Source organism: Xiphophorus couchianus, chromosome 17 (genome assembly GCF_001444195.1).
Source record: "Xiphophorus couchianus chromosome 17, X_couchianus-1.0, whole genome shotgun sequence".
In the NCBI taxonomy this organism is placed as follows: Eukaryota; Metazoa; Chordata; class Actinopteri; order Cyprinodontiformes; family Poeciliidae; genus Xiphophorus; species Xiphophorus couchianus.
Genome location: NC_040244.1, coordinates 12,710,632 through 12,731,619, shown reverse-complemented (window position 1 = coordinate 12,731,619; position 20,988 = coordinate 12,710,632). Strand labels below are relative to the sequence as shown.

At 41.8% G+C, this 20,988-nt stretch overlaps 2 protein-coding genes across 7 annotated transcripts in view; both read left to right on the top strand.

The window, feature by feature from the left end:
• Nucleotides 1–143: 143 nt before the first annotated feature.
• Nucleotides 144–7,257, top strand: LOC114160958 (sodium- and chloride-dependent GABA transporter 2-like). The gene is made up of 15 exons (XM_028043921.1): nt 144–686; nt 770–955; nt 1,419–1,553; nt 1,811–1,951; nt 2,035–2,122; nt 2,211–2,343; nt 2,510–2,644; nt 3,428–3,531; nt 3,652–3,776; nt 4,153–4,265; nt 4,355–4,492; nt 5,058–5,160; nt 5,252–5,352; nt 5,445–5,615; nt 6,496–7,257. Exons 1-15 carry the CDS (start codon nt 680–682, stop codon nt 6,643–6,645), a joined length of 1,830 nt encoding a protein of 609 aa, XP_027899722.1. The 5' UTR covers nt 144–679; the 3' UTR covers nt 6,646–7,257.
• Nucleotides 7,258–8,825: 1,568 nt separating this feature from the next.
• Nucleotides 8,826–20,988, top strand: part of usp15 (ubiquitin specific peptidase 15) — a 24,059-nt gene continuing 11,896 nt past the window's right edge. For 3 of the 6 annotated variants that reach the window (XM_028043857.1, XM_028043860.1, XM_028043862.1), the window contains exons 1-10: nt 8,826–8,970; nt 9,572–9,699; nt 11,110–11,240; nt 12,548–12,674; nt 14,417–14,562; nt 16,160–16,221; nt 16,601–16,690; nt 19,744–19,894; nt 19,967–20,140; nt 20,280–20,438. In XM_028043857.1, the coding sequence (XP_027899658.1) occupies nt 8,882–8,970; nt 9,572–9,699; nt 11,110–11,240; nt 12,548–12,674; nt 14,417–14,562; nt 16,160–16,221; nt 16,601–16,690; nt 19,744–19,894; nt 19,967–20,140; nt 20,280–20,438 (1,257 nt within the window). In that variant the 5' untranslated portion in view covers nt 8,826–8,881. Of the gene's footprint in view, nt 8,971–9,571; nt 9,700–11,109; nt 11,241–12,547; nt 12,675–14,416; nt 14,563–16,159; nt 16,222–16,600; nt 16,691–17,566; nt 19,035–19,743; nt 19,895–19,966; nt 20,141–20,279; nt 20,456–20,988 lie in introns of those variants that run through there. The other 3 variants (XR_003598896.1, XM_028043858.1, XM_028043859.1) reach the window with 3 other exon arrangements.

Here is a 20,988-nt window from a genome sequence, read left to right as displayed (position 1 = left end):
TTTTATACCTTCAGTAGCTTCAAAATACTAATACAATTAAAATAAAAGTTGCGTAGAGCCGCAAGTGTCACTTTTTGAAAGAACACAACACACAGTTTTAGATGGAGCCTGATGATTGTGCCGGCGCCGACTCATCCGAGTCCAATCCGGCGGAAACTGACCTCAGCTGCTTCTGTCCTCCTCCGTGTGAACGGTTTCACCTCTGTCAATGTACTGACAGGAGGAATCGTCCATGTGATAAACAATAAGAATGCCCAACCTTTGCTTATGTCACCACCCTTCACCAGTTCCCATCCAAAGCACCAAGCCCAGTTAAAACGTGGTTGTTCTCTGCAAATTTCCATCATTTCCAATTTCTTTCATAACACGTTTATTCAGCGGAGGTGCGCTGCAGCTGAAACAGACACAGGAGACCGGGCGGGGTCAAAGGTCGCCCTGTCTGACTCTTATGTTGCGCCTTATTTTAACTGTCGAGATGTGGTCGGCGATGTACTTTGCACCCAAGGGGGGCAGATGGAGGGGAAAGAGAGTGTAAGGCCAGCCTCGGGTTTAGCGTTACAAAGCCCCGCCCCCCCCGCGCCTTTTCCCAGCCACGTTAAATACTAAAACGTTGAGCTTTTCTGGATAAAGATCTTCAAACGCCCTCAACCCCCAGAGACGCTGCAGAGGTGACGCCGCAATGAAAGGTAGACATTCTTTTATTATTATTTGATTTTTTTTTTCCCAACCTGAATCAGCTTTTCTCCGTCGGTTTCTGTTGGTCTCACAGGAGCAAAGGCAGCCCATCCGAACCGCAGCAACCGCGTCAAGGAGGTGCTTCCGGCCTCGGAGGAGAAGATGGAGGAGCGGGGTCAGTGGGGCAACAAGCTGGAGTTCGTCCTGTCCGTGGCCGGCTCCATCATCGGCCTGGGCAACATGTGGCGCTTCCCCTACCTCTGCTACAAGAACGGAGGAGGTGAGTAGAGACACCTACTGCACGACGCGGGCTTTGAGGAAAAGGTTAAGGGTCAACAACTGGCATTGAAACTAAAAGAAGTTGAAGAAGGGCAAATTTTCCTCTTTAGTTTAAGAAATTGTTGGTTGAGATTGTTCGTGTAGCTGCCGAACTGGACACCGCCTCCTCCCTGCCCCTCACGCCCCTCCTGTCTCTCTGTCCCTCCACGGGGCGGCAGGAAGGGTCAGAGTTCAGGATAAAGCGGGGTCAGACAGCTGTTGTTGCCCCTCGCTTTCACAGCAGCTGTTCCCACAGAGAGCCGGAAATCTGAGCACACCCAAAGTTTTGTAGAGGGAAAAAAAATGTAACCTCCAACCTTCCTCCTTTTTTTTTTATACATAAAGTTTCAGTACAAAGACAACATTGCAACATTAAGGCAACGTGTGCAATAAATAATCCAGCTCCTCCTGTCTGCTACGCTCAGGTGCGTTTCTAATCCCGTACCTGATCTTCCTCTTCACCTGCGGCGTTCCCGTCTTCTTCCTGGAGGTCGCGCTGGGTCAGTACACCAGCCAGGGAGGAATCACCTGCTGGAGAAAAATCAGTCCCCTGTTCGAAGGTAAGGAAAGAGCGGGGAACTTCCCGACGATTTTCTCAGATTACAGTTGCAAAAACAAGTTTATTTTATTGGGACTTTATGTAATACAAATCTGTCTCTACAAGCTCTGCACTTCTGGATTCTTTGCCCATCTGTGAACAATAATTTTTTTGAGATATGTTGTAGACTTTGTATTCTTTCAATTTCTAGCCCTGGACTTTGACTGGACCATTCTAGACATGCCTGCTGATCCATTTACTTGATCGTCCTTTCCGCAGGTCTTGGCTACGGTACTCAGGTGATTGTGACTCTGCTGAACTTCTACTACATCATTGTCCTGGCCTGGGGGATTTTCTACCTCTACTACTCCTTTTCTTGGGACCTGCCTTGGTCGTCCTGCAACAACACATGGAACACAGGTAAGGAATGTGGGGGAAACCGCCTCGAATGCCCCATTCGTAGCATCGAGTTGCCATCATTTCTAGACCTTTCCCCCTCGCAGAAAACTGCGTCGAGTTCCAGAGGAGAAACGCCTCCGTCGCCGAAGAGGTCAACCTGAACACGACTTCTGCTGTCATGGAGTTCTGGGAGTGAGTTGTTGAGCTGCTGCTTCCGGGTCCGTTCCGGACGACTCTTTCTCGTCGATTGTTTCTCATCTGAATGTTCCCGACCGTGCAGGAGGAGAGCGCTGAGGATCTCCTCCGGCATCGACCAAATGGGCTCTCTGAACTGGGACATGGCGCTGTGTCTGCTCATCGCATGGGTCATGTGCTACTTCTGCATCTGGAAGGGGGTGAAATCCACAGGAAAGGTTGGTCGGGAACAGAAAATGAAGCACTGTCCCAATCTGAACTCGACTACAAGACGCAGATGTGCCTTTGAGGGGCTGGGAGGCACGTCAAGGGAAACATCTGCTGTTTGTTTTGGAAGGACTCGTGTTTGCATGTCTCTTACCCTCATGTCCCTCGCCGTTATAGGTGGTCTACTTCACCGCGACCTTTCCTTATCTGATGCTGGTTGTGCTGTTAGTCAGAGGACTCACTCTGCCTGGTGCCGGGATTGGCATTCAGTTCTATCTGTACCCCGATCTGGGCCGACTGGCTGATCCACAGGTACGGTTCGAGAAAGAAACGTGTCATTAATCCGTTTGAAAAACCCTCTAATCAGATTGATAAATACATCCCATGATTCTCAGCTGGGAAGCAAAGATTCTGCTGAGACAAGATTAGTAAGATTTGTTTTAAGGCATAATGGGTCAATGATTAAGACATGAGGTGTTTTGTCTTGTTCTTTGGTGTTTATTGTGTTGATTTCCATCCTCATTTGGTAGCCAATTATTTAGCCAAAGATGAGCTACTTTTCACGAGACATATAACAAATCTTCAGTCCTTTGCAGTTTGACAAAAGAAAAAAATAAAGGAAAAAGTCGGAGCATCGGTACTTCATTATCTTTGAAAAGATAATTTCTTTTGAAAAGATCTCAGCTGGAGAATTCAATCTGCTAAATTTTGTTTTTGTTTCTTCTGGAATCATTTTTGATCCTTTGCTTTGCTAGTAGCATAACTCACACATTTTAGATATTTTACTTACAGTGTCAAATGTTAAAGGGAAAAAAAAAATCAGATGAAGAGTTTCCTCTTCATTGGTCATCAACAAAAGAATATGCATTTTCTATTGTAAAAATCTATTATAGTTAGAACAAATATATTACGTTTTTATTAATTTAGTGTAAAATAATGTGGCTTTGAATTTAATCAAGAGTTGTTTGTTTTTGTTGTTTTTTGGGGTTTTTTGCACTACCAAAAAGTCTAGGTTCGGTCAAGCTGTTGATAATAATTTATGTTTAAGATAAGTTCATGAATTTCCGTTGCACGTTAAAATGAAATTGCTGATAGGTGTGGATGGATGCCGGGACCCAGATCTTCTTCTCCTACGCCATCTGCCTCGGCTCCTTGACTGCTCTGGGGAGCTACAACAAATATAACAACAACTGCTACAGGTGTCTCGACTTGTACTAAAATTTATTTCATAAATTTCACAGCAAATATTCTCATTTCCCATCTCAAACGTGTTATCGCTGTGAAGATTTGTGATGATGCAAACGTGTGTGTTTTGGCAGAGATTGCCTGGCTCTGTGCTTCCTGAACAGCAGCACCAGCTTCGTGGCAGGCTTTGCCATCTTCTCCATCCTGGGCTTCATGTCCTACGAGCAAAATGTTCCCATCTCCGAAGTGGCAGAGTCCGGTGAGACTAGAAACACGGCACCGGAGCATCGACGGGCATTTCGTTCTGCGCTTCAGCCACAGCGAACCTCCACGCCCTAATCGCGCTTGCAACCACAAATTAAAACAGAAAGTTTTCCACATTTTCAAAATTCTTTACAAACAAAAGTCTGAAATAATAGGTGTCCTTTTGTATTCAGCCCGTTTTACTCTGATAACGCTAAAAAAAAAAAAAATCCAACTCAAGCCATTGCCTTCAGAGTTTACAGATTTTTTCTGCCTGTGTAGAAGACCAAGGACCACTCCAGTAGATTTCATGCAAAAAGAGTCAACTTTTTGCATGAAATCTCAACAAAAAGTTGACGATGTATTAGTATGTTTTTCTGTCTTTTGAAAAGGACCCGGCCTGGCCTTCATCGCCTACCCCCGTGCCGTCTCCATGATGCCCTTCTCTTCCTTGTGGGCCGGGCTCTTCTTCGTCATGATAGTTTTTCTGGGTCTGGACAGCCAGGTAGGCAACTTTGCACTTTTTTCTTCCGCCGTGACAAAAGGGGCTCCTCGGTTTCTTGCATACTTACTGATTGTTTGGTTATTTAACAGTTTGTGTGTGTGGAAAGCCTGGTAACGGCCATCGTTGACATGTACCCCACTGTGTTCCGGCGCAAGAATCGCAGGGAACTGTTCCTGCTAGGGGTGGTCCTCTTCTCTTTCCTGATGGGCCTCATCATGCTGATGGAGGTAGGGGCGGGGCTAACAAATGCATTCACGTGAACAATGACTATATTCTGTACATTGTATGTCTTAAACTATTATATCTTAAAGGGTAATTATTGTTTAAAATGTACTTTTTTGAGCACTGCATCATGTTATAATGGGTTTCCCTCATCAAAAACATTCCCTGGGGTGTTGCTTTGATTCTTTCATGCGTGTTTGACGAATTCTTGAATCTCCTATGACTCACCTGCTCCTTCAGACTAGCAAGCAGCAATTAGCAGACACCTGGTGGAACTGTGCATCAGCTGAGTTCACTACACGACCTACTTCTCAGGTTAAAAATGTTGTTAAATGGTTCAAAACGGCGCGATGTTGCGATGACTTCATGGAGACGGAGTTTCAGAAAAAGCAGGAGATTCTGAAAGCGGCAATGAGGGAAATCCATTGACCTTGACATGTATTGCAAATAAGGTTCCTTATCACGGAAATGAATTCAAAATTAAATTTTAGTTCTTCAACGTTTTTTCTTTGTATGCCTTCCGAAAGATAAATCTGTCACAAGGTGACCCGCGGCTGTATTTATTTCCAGGGAGGAATGTATGTTTTCCAGCTGTTTGATTACTATGCAGCCAGCGGGATGTGTCTTCTCCTCATGTCCATCTTTGAAACCGTCTGTATCGCCTGGGTTTATGGTAAGCAACCAACAAACTAGTCTCTGGAGACTCGATGCTTAGAGATTTAACGCCGTGTGTTGCGACTTGCGTCCTCATCGCATCTTTGCAGGTGCGGACCGTTTCTATGACAACATTGAGGACATGATTGGCTACCGCCCGGGACCTTACATCAAGTACTGCTGGTTGTTCTTCACCCCAGCCACGTGCATTGTGAGGATCATTGCTGAGGAAACTTTCAAATTGCTGGGATTTTTCGATTTTCCAGCGTCACATTTGAAATTCTTGTCTTTTTGCCTCTACAGGGGACATTTGCCTTCTCCCTCATAAAATACACTCCTCTGAAGTACAACAATGTGTACGTGTATCCGTGGTGGGGATACTTCATAGGCTGGCTGCTTGCCCTTTCCTCCATGGTCTGCATTCCTTTATGGATGGCTTACAAGATCAGCACTGCACAGGGAACACTCAAAGAGGTATGCAGGTTCTCTTGATGCGTTTATTTTAAGATTAAACTAACTCGAAAGTGTCTTGCAAAAGTAATTACGCTCTTTTTGCAAATAAAAATCTAAAAAAAAAGTGACATGCGTTTGTCTTCAGCCCTCCTGAGTCGTTCACCGACCCTCTTAAGTCTTTTTGGGTTACGTCTCTTGTTGGCGTCGGCATTTATCGTATTGTTTTATCATGTTTCGTGAAAAATTTCTTATCATGATACAAATTTTGATTTCCATAAATTTCAGTTAATGTTGAAAAAAGCTGACTACAGTGCTATTCTTGCTACCTATCCCCCTGTTTTGTTTTTTTTTTCTCCAGAAGAGCGTCAATAAATATCAGTAAATTCAAAAATATGATTAATGGAAGTCTCTGTGGGTCGCCACATAAATCATGCTTCTTTATGTAAGCGGCGTACAAAAGAAGCTTATTTCAAAAATATTTGTTTTTCAAGAGCCATGTTTGTGGTAATATGAAGGCGATGGCTTGCAGTCACTGCCGTACAGCTACCTAAAAAGATTTGATAAATAACACTTTTGTTGTTATAATAGTATCGAAATATACTGTGGTAAAATTATAAATCCGTATCATCCATACCTAATTTTTTGTCTGAATGGCACCAAGGGTGGGGACTCCTTTTTTTTTTTTTTTAGATATATTTTTTATATATGGTACTTTTGTTCCCCCTTTCAGATGTCGCCCTGGGCATATGCCCATATGGGCTACGTGGAAAATCTGCCTCTTTCTTTGCAGAACTAGGAAAAAAAATTCCTCATACATCTTTGTAAGATAGCCAAAGATTCTCAGTGGTTTCTGAGTTGCTATTTGATGTATCATTTGATTTATTTATTGATTTATCTGCAGCGCATCCAGGCACTCGTCACACCATCCGATGATTTACCTAAAACCAAAAGGGAGCAGGAGAGGTTACTGGCTATCTTTGTTCCCGAGGACGACTCGACCGCAACGACAAACGGCTACTTTCCTGTGTCAGAGAGCGATTCCACCTTGTGAAGTCCCATAGGTGCTTCGTAAGCACCTTGTCTTAACGAAAAATAACTAAGAACAACAAAGAGTTCTTTGCTTCTCCTCACAAATGCAGAAGCATTAAGTAGAAGAAGAAGGAAAAACGTCACCATCTTTACTCAAAATCATGCCTAAAAGTGAAATTAAGGATTCAGGAGACACAGAGGAAGTTCAGCGCTGGGTTTGGTGTATTTGTTCACTGACAGTAAAAGTAGGGATGAAAATAATTTTTTAAAAGCAATGTGCCATTTTTAAATTATTTAAATTGAAAGAAATATTGACAACATATTGGATTGATAAAGTAAACATCATAATGTTATTTTATATTGGATAATCTTTATATCTTTTATCTAATTTAAAATATGCTTGCAGTAGTCATTCTGCGGCGTTTGAACTATTTAGAGTTAGTTTATCCTTTGTTGTAGAAATGGGTATAAACACAAATATAAAGTAGCTATAGACATTATTCTATTGCAACGTCGCACAAGGCTAACACGAGGCATAAACTGTAGCTTTGTTTTTATAACATAACATATGTTGACTGTGCAAAAAATATGAATTCTGTAAGTATGGTGTTAAATAAACTTGTCTTTGACCGTTTCTTTTTTCTTTTTGTAAATGTTGGTTATATTTTTGGTAAAACACACACCCTGCTTTTATTTTCAGCCAGGCTAAAATCAGGTTTTCTTATTAGTTATCAGGAACGGGGATTTTCTGGCTGCTGTTCTCCCTCTCGTCCTATAGGGGGAGATCAAATAAAATGTATAACTTTTATTAGATACTATAAAAATCTCTTCAGAAAAACAATTGTGAAAAAATCGAAGATGGCTGTCAGATATTTATTTTAAAAAAATGTAAATTAAAACCAGTATTACTGTTTTGAAAGCATAGAGTAGTTAGAGTTCACTGTTTAGCAATAACAATATTCTGCTAAAGATGTTTCTTTACGCTGTGGCAAATTGTAAAAACCTAAATTTGCGCTTAAATCCAATTGTGTCAGAAACATAAAAATGTTGAATTGGACTAATGTAGTAAACTTTCACATTTCAAGTAGTATCTGTTGAGCCTCTAAAAATATATATATTTTGTATTGGCTTTAACTCTGATTTTATACTTTTCACGATGCTTTTGGTCAGAGGTGGGTAAAGTACCCAAAACTATACTTAAGTAAGAGCAGCACTATTTCAAGATATTTTTACTCAAGCAAAAATAAAAAAAAGTAGCAGTCCAATAAATTACTCAAATAAAAAGGTTCTCAGCTACTGAGTAACTTGCTGTGGAAATTTTGGAATTGGCTAGGACCAAAATGGACATAATTATAAAATATTATAAAGTAACAAAATCAGGCAAAGAAATAATCAATTTCTTCCAATGTAATACTTATGAAACTTTAAGAAAAACTGCGGGTGTGTGTCTGTATTCGATTAATTTTTGGTTAAGTCAAACTTGTTCTTCAGTCAGTGAAGCATGAATGAAGAACAAGTAATGGGTCGAGTATCCAGAAGTATTACTCAAGTAAGAGTTGCAATACTTCATAATAAAATTTCTCATGTAAAAGTACAAAGCACAACATAGTAAAGATATTCCTAAAAGTATACGTTTTTCCAAAAGGTTACTCGAGTAAATTTGACTGAATAAATATAACTAATTATTACCAACTCTGCTTTTGTATTCATTTCAAATATGACCTAAACAACAAACTGACTTTACACTGATAATCATCAAAATGTGGTTTGATTTAATATTCACTCTAATGTGTTGTAAGCATATCTCACTAAGTGATGAAGTTACCGCAAAAAAGAACCTTTAATAGTGTAACTCATAAAATATGACTATGTGTCGAAATATTTGCACTGTAGATGCCTTTAAAGTCATGTTTTGGATGGTTTAAATAAGTGAGGACAGGACAAACAGCATTCTTGCTGCTGTTCCTAAATATTTTGTGCAGCGTTTTTAGTGTTAGTTATACTCCTGCTTGCACCCCCCGCCAATGGCGATTGACCTCAACGTAATTTTGACAGCAATGAATGGTATTATCGGGTTTACATTTATATGATACAATTGCTTGCCATAATGATAGAGCAGTTTTGAACCAATGTTCTAGAATTCTCATTTTCGTCCGCCGAGCTCCCGGATTGGCTGTTGCCCGCAGCGTCTCCCCGTGCGTGCCTCAGTGACGCCCCCACGCTTTCCCTACCATGCGACGCGTCATGTCCGAGGAAAGATGGCGGAAGGCGGAGCGGCTGATCTGGATACCCAGAGAGGAGAGATTGCGGCGCTGCTGAAAACACAGTTACGGAAGGGAGACACTTGGTAAGACTCAAGTTAAATCGCATTTGGTGTTGCTGCGCGGCCGCCTGCAGGCCCGGCTGGGGCTGACAACGCCTCGAAGGGTGCGAGAAAGCCAACGGGCCGTGTTGACAGTGAGCTGAATCCAAGGGAGCTAACGGGAGCCTGGCTGGTACACTTAAATGAAGAACGACTAAACTCACGCATAACTATTAAATGACGGGCCTGTGTTGTCATATTAAACGCTGAAAAAAAAAACCCCCACCCGTTTGTCTTATTTTGGCTAACACGTTCTCATACAGTTTAGAGCCGGCTGCTTTTCTCCGGCTAAGTAGAAAGCTAATAGCTAATTGGTTAGCAACCGTCGTTCCGAGTGGTTTTCCAGTCAGAGGGTTCCTCAGACTACTTTAGCAGGGCGGAGTCGGAAAACAAGCACCTGTCAAAGTGTCGAAGCCAGCTGGCCGGGCTCGCAGCAACCTGAACTGAGACCTGTGTCCACAAGGCTGCTGCTACAGTTTTTAAGCCTCTTAAAGAAGCTTCTTTTTTTTTTAAAGTATGGCAAAGACAGGAAACTTTCGACGCTCTGTCGGTCATCTTATAACAGTAGATTGTGCTTTCTATCCAGGTATCTTGCGGACAGTCGCTGGTTCAAACAGTGGAAGAAATATGTGGGATTCGACAGCTGGGATAAGTACCAAATGGGAGATCAGAATGTCTACCCAGGACCGGTGGACAACTCTGGTCTCCTCAAAGGTAGCGCACTCCGATTGCTCTCTAAAAGCTGCAACGTAAGAATATTTTCTGGTCGATCCTGATTTCGGGGTTTCCTTGAGGTCTGAGCTGCCATCTCCATATTTGACTAATTCAATTTCGTTTAAAGGTGCATAACAAAAATGTGCCTTACTGTAATAATTAAAACCTGCATCAGTAGGGGAAGTACATGGTGTTGACTTATGTGTTTAAGAATAGTTTGAGTTTATAGTTGTTATACATTTTTTTGAATATGGAACAATAAATTTCTATTTAAAAAAATTCATCAGATAATCAGGTGATCCCTACTGTTAATCAGTAGGTAAAATCATCAATATTTATCTGCACCCGTTTGATTGGTGTATAAGAACAACAATGAGAATATTTTTTCCTTTACTCCTTGCTGTGAATTGATAATTCATATTAGTATCAGAGGCAACTTTCTGTGTGTGAGAGATGAGTTACCTATAAATCAGGGTTTGCTGATATTTAAAATGTACAATATGATTAGAGAGTGTTTTCAACTATCTATAGCATTGTATATTAGCTATTAGGATGGGGAGAGTAAACAAGAGTTTGTCCCCATAGCAATGCTTCCCAAATCAGTGACAGATAGCCGAGTGACCTCGACTATCACTGCTTGGATTATCCAAACATTGCTCCAAACACTTAAACAGGCTATATTAACAAGCACAGCTGATCTATGTATATTCTTAATAAATATGCCATTTGTCTTATTAAACCAATTTGGTGAACGTTTTTGCATTAGCATCATGTTATTTTGAAATTTAAGAGACTGTGTAGATCATTACCTGAGATTCCCAAATGCCTGCAAAACATTTCCCCGGTGTGACATGTTCCATGGCAGAATGAGGCTGAACCCTCAGAAGGACAAATCAGAGGAACTGTACTATTTCCTATTCACTATTCCTGCTACCTGTTGGAAATTTTACTTCCTCTCAAGGTTTGACTGAATTGCAAGCATGTTTTGGCAAAAGTGATTTTCTTTTTAAATAGCTTCTTTCATCTCTGTGCTTCCTGTTGCATCATTTTATAGTCAGAGAAAGGCTAACTTGGAATATTCTTCCTTCAACCACCACTTCTTCACCAAAGAGGGTTGTCATTAGCATGACTTGGTATCGCTTTGGTACGGCGCCTTCTCTTATCTTGTAGCCGATTTCTCGTTGCATCTCGACTTTTGATATTTTGACGGTTAAAATAAAACCTGCAGCCAGTGTCATCATTCTGGAAATGCAGAGAACATTGTCTGAGTTTTCAAAGTAGCCTTTTTAGTGGTGGATTCATAGAAAGCTCTCCAGCATGCCCTCTTTTCTTTGCTTTGTTTCGCTGGATCTGTGATGTAAGGGTCCCTCACTAAATGTGCTGTCTGTCTGCCCGTTTGTTCCTCGCTAGATGGGGACGTGCTGGCAATCAAGGAGCACCTCATCGACGAGCTCGACTACATCCTGGTCCCAACAGAGGGCTGGAACAAGCTTGTCGGCTGGTACGGGCTGACAGAAGGCCAGGAGCCAATCGCACGCAAGGTAGACTTTCTGTCAGTTGTCCGAAAACCATGACAGCTTGTGTGGTTCAGGAAAAAAGGTGCTTTCTAGCACAAAATGCAGTATTTGTTTTAGCAGGCTGTTAAAATGTCTTCTAAAAAAATTCTTAAATATATCCTTCGTTTAGTGCTTCCTCCTTCAGTTTATTTTTTTATTTTTTGGAAGTATGCTGACCTCATTCATTTTATTCTGTCTTCAAGTTGTTCCCTATAAATCTCGCTAATCGTGGCATCATTATCCCCCCCGGATGAGGTCCTATCTGCTGTCACCTCTCTCATGTATTTTTCTCTTTCATTTTCTCTCCCCCATCCATTGACCCTCCCCCTTTTCCCATGTATGCCACGGCTCATATCGGGTGGCCGCAGGGTTTCTATTTTCAGGCAACGGTTCTGGGTGACAGAAACGCTACATGGAGCGGGCTACAAGACACAACATGCAGGAGGTTCATCATTAGTTTTTTTTTTTTCTCCCTCTCTTTCTCTCTCTCTGATTTTGTTTGGTTTGTGTTCCTGCGTTGTGGGGAGAAGGCAGCATAAGTGGGTGACAAAGTCTCAGGAGGGCCGTGGTCAGAGGTTTGGCTCTGAGGTCCGTTACGCAGTCCTCTACTGGTTTGACTGCCAACACCGGCGGAGAGCTGCTGCGTCCTTGTTGTTCTTTTTTGAAGTGGAGGAATGCCAGCTGAGGTCACACTGAGAGAAAGCTTTCAAGAGGAGTGCAGAAGAGGCATAACCACTTCGAGGGGATGGGTGGGGGGTTGGTGGAGTGAAGGAGGGCGAGACCAGTTGTTTTGGCCCGAGTTCGGGCCAGAAGTTTGGTCGACCCAAACTCTCAGACGTACAGCGGTTGTACCCCGATTCAGTTATCTAAAATATCTCTGGGTTTGTGGAGAGAACCCAAGCTGCGTGTTGCCGGCCCCGGTGACATTTGTGAACTTCGTACTGCGTGTGTTTATGCATGCGTGTGTTAGAGAGGGGGCTCAGCGGTGAAATAAATAGGCTGGGACTCCTCAGCTGTTTCCGCGAGGTGCAGCTAAATTAAGCATTCGACTCTGATTCTGTCAAAGCAATGATAGGTTTCAACCAGGGCAGCAGATTTCGCTTCATTGTGCAAGACGAGTTGCTTGAGAGACAAAAAAAACAACTTATCTGTTCAGTTTAGCGGAGAAATCCTAGTTCTTAACCCAGCGGTCTACATAGGAACAAACAAGATGCTGGATTTGTTGCAAAAAAGAAGATAAAGTTTCCAGTCTTCTGGATATAATCATGTGTTTGCGTTTTGTTTGTTTGCAGGTGGTGGAACAGGGTATGTTCGTGAAGCACTGCAAAGTGGAGGTGTACCTGACAGAGCTGAAGCTTTGTGAAGACAGCAACATGGACAACGTGATCACCAGACGTTTCAGTAAAGCCGACACAATAGGTACGCATCAGGATCCTCCGGGTCACCATTAAACTGAATTTCAGCTTTTTTGAATGTGTTTTTACAGCGCCTTGCAGATGTGTAGCTACTGAACTATTTGACGTTTTGTCTTCTTACCTCAGATTTCTGTGCATATTTTCAGTTATTTTGAAGTGGAAGGAATTTTGTTATTAACTTGTATTCTGTCCTGAATGGTTTGCAGAACAGTTTTGAGGGTTTGTCTCCACCAGTCGAGCTTTGATTCCTCTTTCCAAAGCAGCTCAAAAGCTCAGTCAGATTATATGGAGAGCTTCATTTCTAGACTGACCACAGATTCTAATTGGATTTTAGTCTGGACTTTGACTAGGCCATTGAAATGTATACACAGATTTGAACCCCTGCATTGTTGGCTGACGTTTAGGGTCGTTTGACCAGCTTTCCTGTCCCCACTGAAGTAAAGCGTCCTCAGTATAATGCTGCCACCACCATGTTTTACAGTGGGAATGTTTAGGCTGTTGTCACTTTTGACAAACTATGAATGATTCAAAGGATATGAATACTTCTGCAAGCTGCTATTTATGTTCCAACACATTTTTTATTCAGTTGTGCTCCATATCCCTGATTGTAATTTATTCAAATTTGGGTTTTGACAGGGCCGTTTCAGCACATAGATATACTTTGATCTGTTTTGTTAGATTTTTTTTTCTTTTTCAAACAAAGTCATCTGAAAATGGTGGCCAGATGTTTTATTGTTTGTTTTGTATTTTTATTTGGAGTTTTTTTTTTTTTTTAAACATTTTCAGAGTTGATCAGTTTGAATCACTCATTACAGTCCCAGTGGTTATCCTGTCTGGAGTATCTGCGGCTCCAATAATCACTTTGCTCAGGGTTAAGTTGCTAAAGAAGCGGCGGTGGCGATCCTCGGTGTTTCTGCTGAAGCCGATCTTAACCTATTCTGATTTCCCTGTAAAGAATCCATTTAAAAAGACTTCTATAAATCTCTAATTTCTGGATTATTTAGATTGTAACAGTCTCATAACAAAATTTTCATGTAAAACACTTTTCTTTCTTACAAAGCTCAACCATAAAGATGGGTATTTTTGCAATGCTCACTGAGGTGAGCACATTTTCAATAAAACAATGTTTGAATGTAACAAGTAAAGCACTTGTTCCATAATAAACTCACTCATTTAAAACGTCAAGATTTTGGCAGCTAATTAAACCAAATCAGCTCAGACCAACGGCTTTTTGATATTTATTGTTTATATGTGCACATTTCTGAAAATGTTTTTGAATCATCAGTTGACAAACAGGTGCAAAACGACCCGAATATACTGGAAGTTTCTCGTGTTTTTTATTTATTAAAAAGAAAAATAATCTTTCGTATGTTTAGGTAGTTTATTAAACTAAAAAAATGCAACTAGGTTTTCATGACAAAAATGTAGTTTTGCCCTAAAGTGGTTGGATTTTGGAGTTCTTCATATGTGGGTCATCTGTGGACACTAACTAAAATTTTTACAAAATGCTCTTCTAGACAACAAGACTTTGAATTATGGCGATAAGAAACATTCTAGTTAAGTTTACTTGCTGTGCTTCAATGTTTCCAATTTTATTCTGTTGGGTTTTAGAGTATTTATATATATTTAAAAAAAGACAACAAATAACACCTTAGTTTGAGTATTTCTTTAGTTTTCAGAATGATATGGTCAAATAAGAACCCAACTGGGATCCTTTTACATCAAAGAACTGTTGTGATGTTGCAGACATGATAGAGAAGGAGATGCGGAAACTGTTCAGCATCCCTGATGAGAAGGAGACGAGGCTGTGGAACAGGTACATGAGCAACACCTTCGAGCCGCTCAACAAGCCTGACAGCACCATCCAGGACGCCGGCCTCTATCAAGGACAGGTAGGAGCTTCTCCACTGTACTAGAGACTGGGGATGTATGTACCGATCCACTTTTTTCACTTCCAATACCGATATGTGAGGTTTAGTATCGGTCGATAGCGATCCGATACAGAAAAACGATGCTGAGTTGACTGAAAACCTATCTTTTTCTTTTAAATACAGACATGAATGTACTGAATTACAAATTTATTTGGTAACTCTGCAGCAGTACAGCACATTTAAATACACAAGATTGGTCAGATATGTAAAAACAACACAACTTTAATGTCCTCAGTTAGTGCAATTATGAGCATAACAGCAAATGTAAAATAAATGACAAAGAAATTGAAACTGGCCAAAGCAAAAGGTTGACTACCGTAGTATAAACTGCAACAAACTTTTTTTCCAAATGGTTCAGAAAGTGTAATTGGGGTTTTTAAATATGATTTAAAAGAAATAACAAAGCATAACATCGCTCAGAGCAGAGAGCATAGAAATATACTGAATAGATCTGCCCTTATGGCCGGGCACAGTGTCACCAATACCTGATCTGGAATTTTTTTCAATATTGGGACCGATACCAATATTAATATTGGATCAGTGGCTCTCTGCTAGAAACTTCCCACAGTTTGCTGTAGAGAAGGTTTAAGATCATTTTGCTATTTTGCATCATTTACTAGAGGAATAAGGTCATTTTAATGTTTACAGGTAGACGCGTAGTTTGAATGAGCACTTTGTAGATCTCAGATAAACTTAGTTTAACATCAGAGCAGATTGGTCTAGAATACAGAAAGCAGTTTTTCAAATGATTACATGATTAAGAGAAAAAAGCTTTCCAAACCAACCAAGCACTGCGTGAATTTTTATGTTGAGTTTTGAATTTCCTGAGATTAACCACAAGGTTGGTTCAACTTTATTAGCCACAAGGTGGTGGGCAATATGTACTTGGAATTTTATTGCAAAACATTTGTGGCACTCTACTGAAATTATACAAATTAGAATTAAAAAACTTTTACTACTTTTTTGTTTTAGATAACTGTATGGCAGTGAATTTAATGCAGCTCTTGAAAAACCTTCCCAATCACAGGCTTCCTTAAGGCGCCACTGATAAAAGACGTGTGATTTGCATCAGTAAGCTGCACGCTGTAAATCATAGTTTTGAATTTATTGCAGCTTTTGTGGAGAAAATTATGTTGCGATAATACCTTTATTTTAGTTTTTTTCTTTAACATCATTGATAGAAATTCATCAAGACACTAATAAATCAAACTTCTCATCAGGTCAGGTTAAGAAATTTTTCACTATAAATGACAATTGATAAAATGAAGTGCCCACCCCTACCAGCCACGCCCACTTCTGATTTCTGATTGAAATAAATCCTGCCCGGCAACAGGAAATAGGCTAAAAAAAACAAAACACAACACAAAAATACAAAATCTGTGTGGAGTCCTTTTGTCATGGCGCCATATGTCTTTCTTTGCTTAGAAAGACATATGGCGCCATATGTTAAGCTGAGGATAGACATCCTCAGCTTAACAGCAGATAGTTAAACATTTAGTACCTTCAAACCAACAGATGGAGAACCTTTTATTCTTCTTCTGTGGATCGTCTCCCACAGGTGCTCGTAATAGAACAGAAGAACGAGGATGGCACGTGGCCCCGAGGCTCCATGGCGTCCAAGTGAGTAAAGAACACAAACCTCAGCTTTTTTTTTTTTTTTTTTTTAAAGTGAATATTCCAGCAAAACAGATTGCAGGTACCTGCACTGCGATGTGCAGATAACAGCAGATTAAGTGTTATTGAATGGCCTGTTTGCAGCCGTTCAATAACAAAATGGCCTCATCCTTGCTATTCTCTCCTGTTTTACGAAGCTTTCAGCTCTAAGCTGCTCATCTAATGCCAGTGCACCATCTTCCAAAGTTTCCCTGCCTCCCTTTGCTTGACCCTTTGTTGCTGACACACCCCCTCTGCTTCCAATTCATTCCAGTTTAATTTGATTGACACGCGCACACCTTCTTTTTCTGCTCTAACTCATGATCTATTCTTTTATCTTTTGAAGGTCATCTGGCGCTTCCAATCTCTCTGCTTTGCCAAAGATCTCGCCTTCATCTCTCACAAACAATCATAACAGCAGCTTCAACAGCAGGAAGTAAGGCATAGTTGCGGGTTGAATAGCTGGGAGATGTTTTTGGGTGGGTGGGATTTTTGGGTGTTTGGATGTTGAATCTGCTACGGTTCTCTATTCTCCCCTCCTGTAAAATCTCCGCTACAGAACAATGCCTAAACGTGACTTTACAGAGTTGCATGAGGAATTTCAGAATGCGGTGAATCATAAATCCTGGTGGTACTGGAGTAAAGTTGATGGAGCCAAAATAAGGGAGACTACACCCGAATATCTAAGCTATATCTTCTGACGTACAGCTTTTTGGTTGAGCAGCTGGACACAGTTGGAGGTTCCAGTGAGACGATGATCACAAACACACATCAGTTATAGTTTATGATTGGATACGGCAGGCGTAACTTGAGCCTGAACCTAAACTCCGTCTAAGCCTGTCGCATTAAAAGTTTAATCATTTAATCACATGATAAATTAAGATGAGCTTGATCATTTTAATTGTGATGATTAATATTTTTTTGAACTGCAATTCAGTTTATGGCGACTTCATGATTGGTTTTATTTATTGTTTCGGATTGTGTGTGTATTTTATTTACGTTTTATTGTCATTTTATTTTGGATGTTATATACAACCAGCATTATTATGCCATTATTAATATATTATCATTAATTGCAGTTATTACTGGAAGAATTTTTCATCTAGCAAAATTTGTTATTGTGAAAGGCATAACTCTACCGGCGCTCAAACTTGAAAGTAGAACATTTTTGTCACAAACACTTTGATTCGTTTAAGATGCATGTTTTATTTTTTATTCCACGTTGGAAATAAAGAGAAGTCCAAGTGCTTCATCATAAACTTTTAAATATTAAAATGTATTTCTGGCCACCATGAGTGTATGTAAACTTCTGACCTGCTTTGAAGATTAGTTGCAAATCGGCAACCACAGGCTGAATGAGCTGTTTGCCAGAGCTTTTTGACCTTTGACCGGACTCATGTGAGATATATTGCACATTTCAGGGCGTGTTTGTATCTGTGCTTTGCTTGGCAGGTAGAAACGCATAAAAACTCTCAGAAGAGATCAATAGTGATAAACAGAGAAGGTTTTTGTTATGCTCCGTACTTAGACGGTGGCCATAAATCGTCCTGTTTCAGCTCTGCATTGTGTGCATCCGAAGCTGCGTTTTTTGGGGGGCTTTTTTCTGCTTGCCGTTAAAGACACAAACGGGATGACTTGGAGAAATCGGATCTTCGCTCTCAGCAGCTCTCCTATCCCTGATTCACTCCACTCAGCGCTGTGGTTTCCTCTTAATTATGCATGCGGCCTCTATTTTTCATATCAAGCGCTCCCGTGTTGCGTGCTATCCGTCTCCCTGACTTTGCGGTCCTGCTCAAGTCCCGGCAGCAAGTTTCTCCCCCACCTCCCCACGTCACCTCCACCCCTCTCTGCCTCCTCCTTTCGGTGTCTTTACCGCACCTTCTGCAGTCTCGCCGACCTTCAGCGCGCCTTTTCATCCGCTCGGTCTTCTCGTCGTCAGAGTTTGCTCCCGCATACTGATCGGGCAGTTTAGAGATTTGCTTAGCGGCCTCTTTTTTTCTTTTTTACTCGTCACACAAACATGACAGAAACGGAAGGGATTTGCAAGGAAGGGTCGGACAGCGTGAGGGAATTGAATTGAAAAACCACCTTCAGATTTTTTTGCAGAGAGCAATATAGCAGAAGAGAGTGAGACTGCAGCCTCAGCTGAATGCAGTGAATCAGCTGCTTCCCTCCTTGCTCATCTCGTTTCTCTTCCGTCAGCCCCTGACTCCCTCCCCACCTCCCTTCCTCTTCCTCTCTCCCGTACACCCCCGTGCTTCGGTAGCAGTCCTGAGCATCCTTGCTGCTGTCGCTGCTATAAATATCTGCGGGGACCCGTAGAGCAGCAGAAGGGAGGAGCGGTGGACAGGACAGAGCCAGGAAGATCCGAGGTACAGAGGACAACAAGACAAGGGCATGCGCGCAGAAAACAGAAGACTCGATCAGTTCAGAGGAATAACATCAACATTTGGAGTCGACAGCAGAAGGAAGTAGCAGGACTTTACCTTCCTGTGGTTATAAAAACCTCGACTCGCACATTTTTCTTTATTTTTCTTTTGGACTCGAGCCGATTTGTTTCCGTGCTGACATGTGGGCCGGCATGGGATGGGGAGGGGCTGAGATGTCATGCTCCTGTGTTGCTGGTGGTGCCTGAGGTCTGAGGCGGTGGAGCTGGACAGCCGGAGGGTGGACCACCGCGTTCTAACTTGCGAAGCCCCAACGTCCCCCACCATCACGACAGCATCGTTCGGTCAGTGGGAGCCGGAGACGTCTCACGTTGCGCTGCCCGCCTCCCAGAGGTCTGCTGATCGCTGCGGTTTAAAGGCTCTGCTTAAAAGTTTTACTTTTTTTGTTGTTGTGTACTTTCAGGGAAGCTTGTAGGGCAGGATGTTTTCATAAAAATGGCAAACACTGCAGTACTAAAAGTAAAACTTTTTTTTCCTTAGTGAACTAAAATAGTGAATATATTTGTATTTGTGGTGCTTTGCAAATAAAACCCAAAGACATAAAGTTCAATGTAATTTATTGGCATAACATGATGGAAAAACATTGCAAGGCATTACATTAATTTTTTAAAAAGAGAGGAAAATCTGAAAAGTGTGGCATGCATTTATATCCAATAGGACCCCCTTTCGCTGTGACTATCCATGTGTTTCCGGATGTGCTTATACCAGCCACTCACAAAGGTATTCAAACATATATGCTTTGACGAGGCCATTCTGACATTCTTGCTTTGATTAAACAATTTCAAGGCTTTCTTCTGGGATTACCCACCTTCCTCAAAAAAGCATCCCCACAGCATGGCCCTGCCACTACCTTCTTGATTAGATTGTATTTAATAGGGCCGAATCCTGAAGCAACACGTAGAATTTTGTGGTTTTTAACATGGAAAAAATGCAAAAATGTTCCAGTGGTTTAAATGATCAGGAAAATCGCTAAATCGTACAGACGTTTTTAAATGTCTTTTGAACTTCGTGTGATAGGTATCTGCATGTTTTTACTCTGCAGTGTTAAGAACTCCAGCTACAGTCTGCCCTCCTCGTACCCAACCTACAGCAACAGCTATGACTATTCAGAACAGAGCCGGCAGAGTGAGCGCTCAGGCCTCTGTGGGCTCTCCAACCTGGGAAACACCTGCTTCATGAACTCTGCAGTGCAGGTATCGGCCATCGGTCGCCTCTCACAGCCACGTCTTTGTCCGGAGTTTCTCATTTCCTGCTCCTCCCCACAGTGTTTAAGCAATATCACCCCCCTGACGGAGTACTTCCTCAAAGACAAGTACCGAGACGAGCTGAATGAAGACAACCCCCTGGGCATGAAAGGGGAGATCGCCAGAGCCTACGCTGAGCTCATCAAGCAGCTGTGGTCGGGCAAATACAGCTACGTCACCCCGAGACCCTTCAAGGTAACCGCCTTGAGATGGCTAACTCTCATAGCGTCTCTGGTATTCATACAGCATTCATATTAGCAAGTGAAAACTGACCAAACCCAGAGCAAAGAGCAAATTATTTTAGCCTAGAAGTCACTCTTTGTTTCTTTTTCAGACCCAAGTGGGGCGCTTTGCCCCGCAGTTCTCAGGATACCAGCAGCAGGACTCCCACGAGCTCCTAGCCTTCCTCCTGGACGGCCTTCACGAGGACCTGAACCGCATCCGGAAGAAACCCTACATCCAGCTCAAGGACGCCAACGGACGTCCGGACAAGGTCGGATTTCGCAAATGGTGCATCTTCCCAAATCTTTGATGCAGAGAATTAATCGACCTACGATGAATTGTTGATTAGCGGTGTACTAGGTTCAATTGAGTTTCAGTCGATTAACTACCAACGTCTGCTTAGACCTTGCTTTAGCGTTACAGTTTGTCCACCATCCAGCAGAGGGCGCCGCTGGTCAGACTTAAAGCGTCTGATACAGAATTAAAGATGGCAGAGCCATACCAGAACAGGAAAGAGAAAACGGTCCAAACAGAGTCCCGCGTGGGATGCAAAATCACTTTGTGTGGTTTTGTTTTGAAATATAAACCGTGCAGCATAACGGAGCTGCGTCAACTTCTCATTCAAAAATTACTGATGTGCTACGAAGGCGAGAATAATGTCAGAAAAGTGGAGGGCATAACTGAGAAAAATTGGAACATGATGGAGGGAAAAAAAAAACATGCCAATTAGTACGTTTGATTTTGAATGCTGTTGTGAGTTAAACTTCATGGAGCGAAGTTTTAACATTCCTTCACGAGCAACCATGGACTACTTCTATATA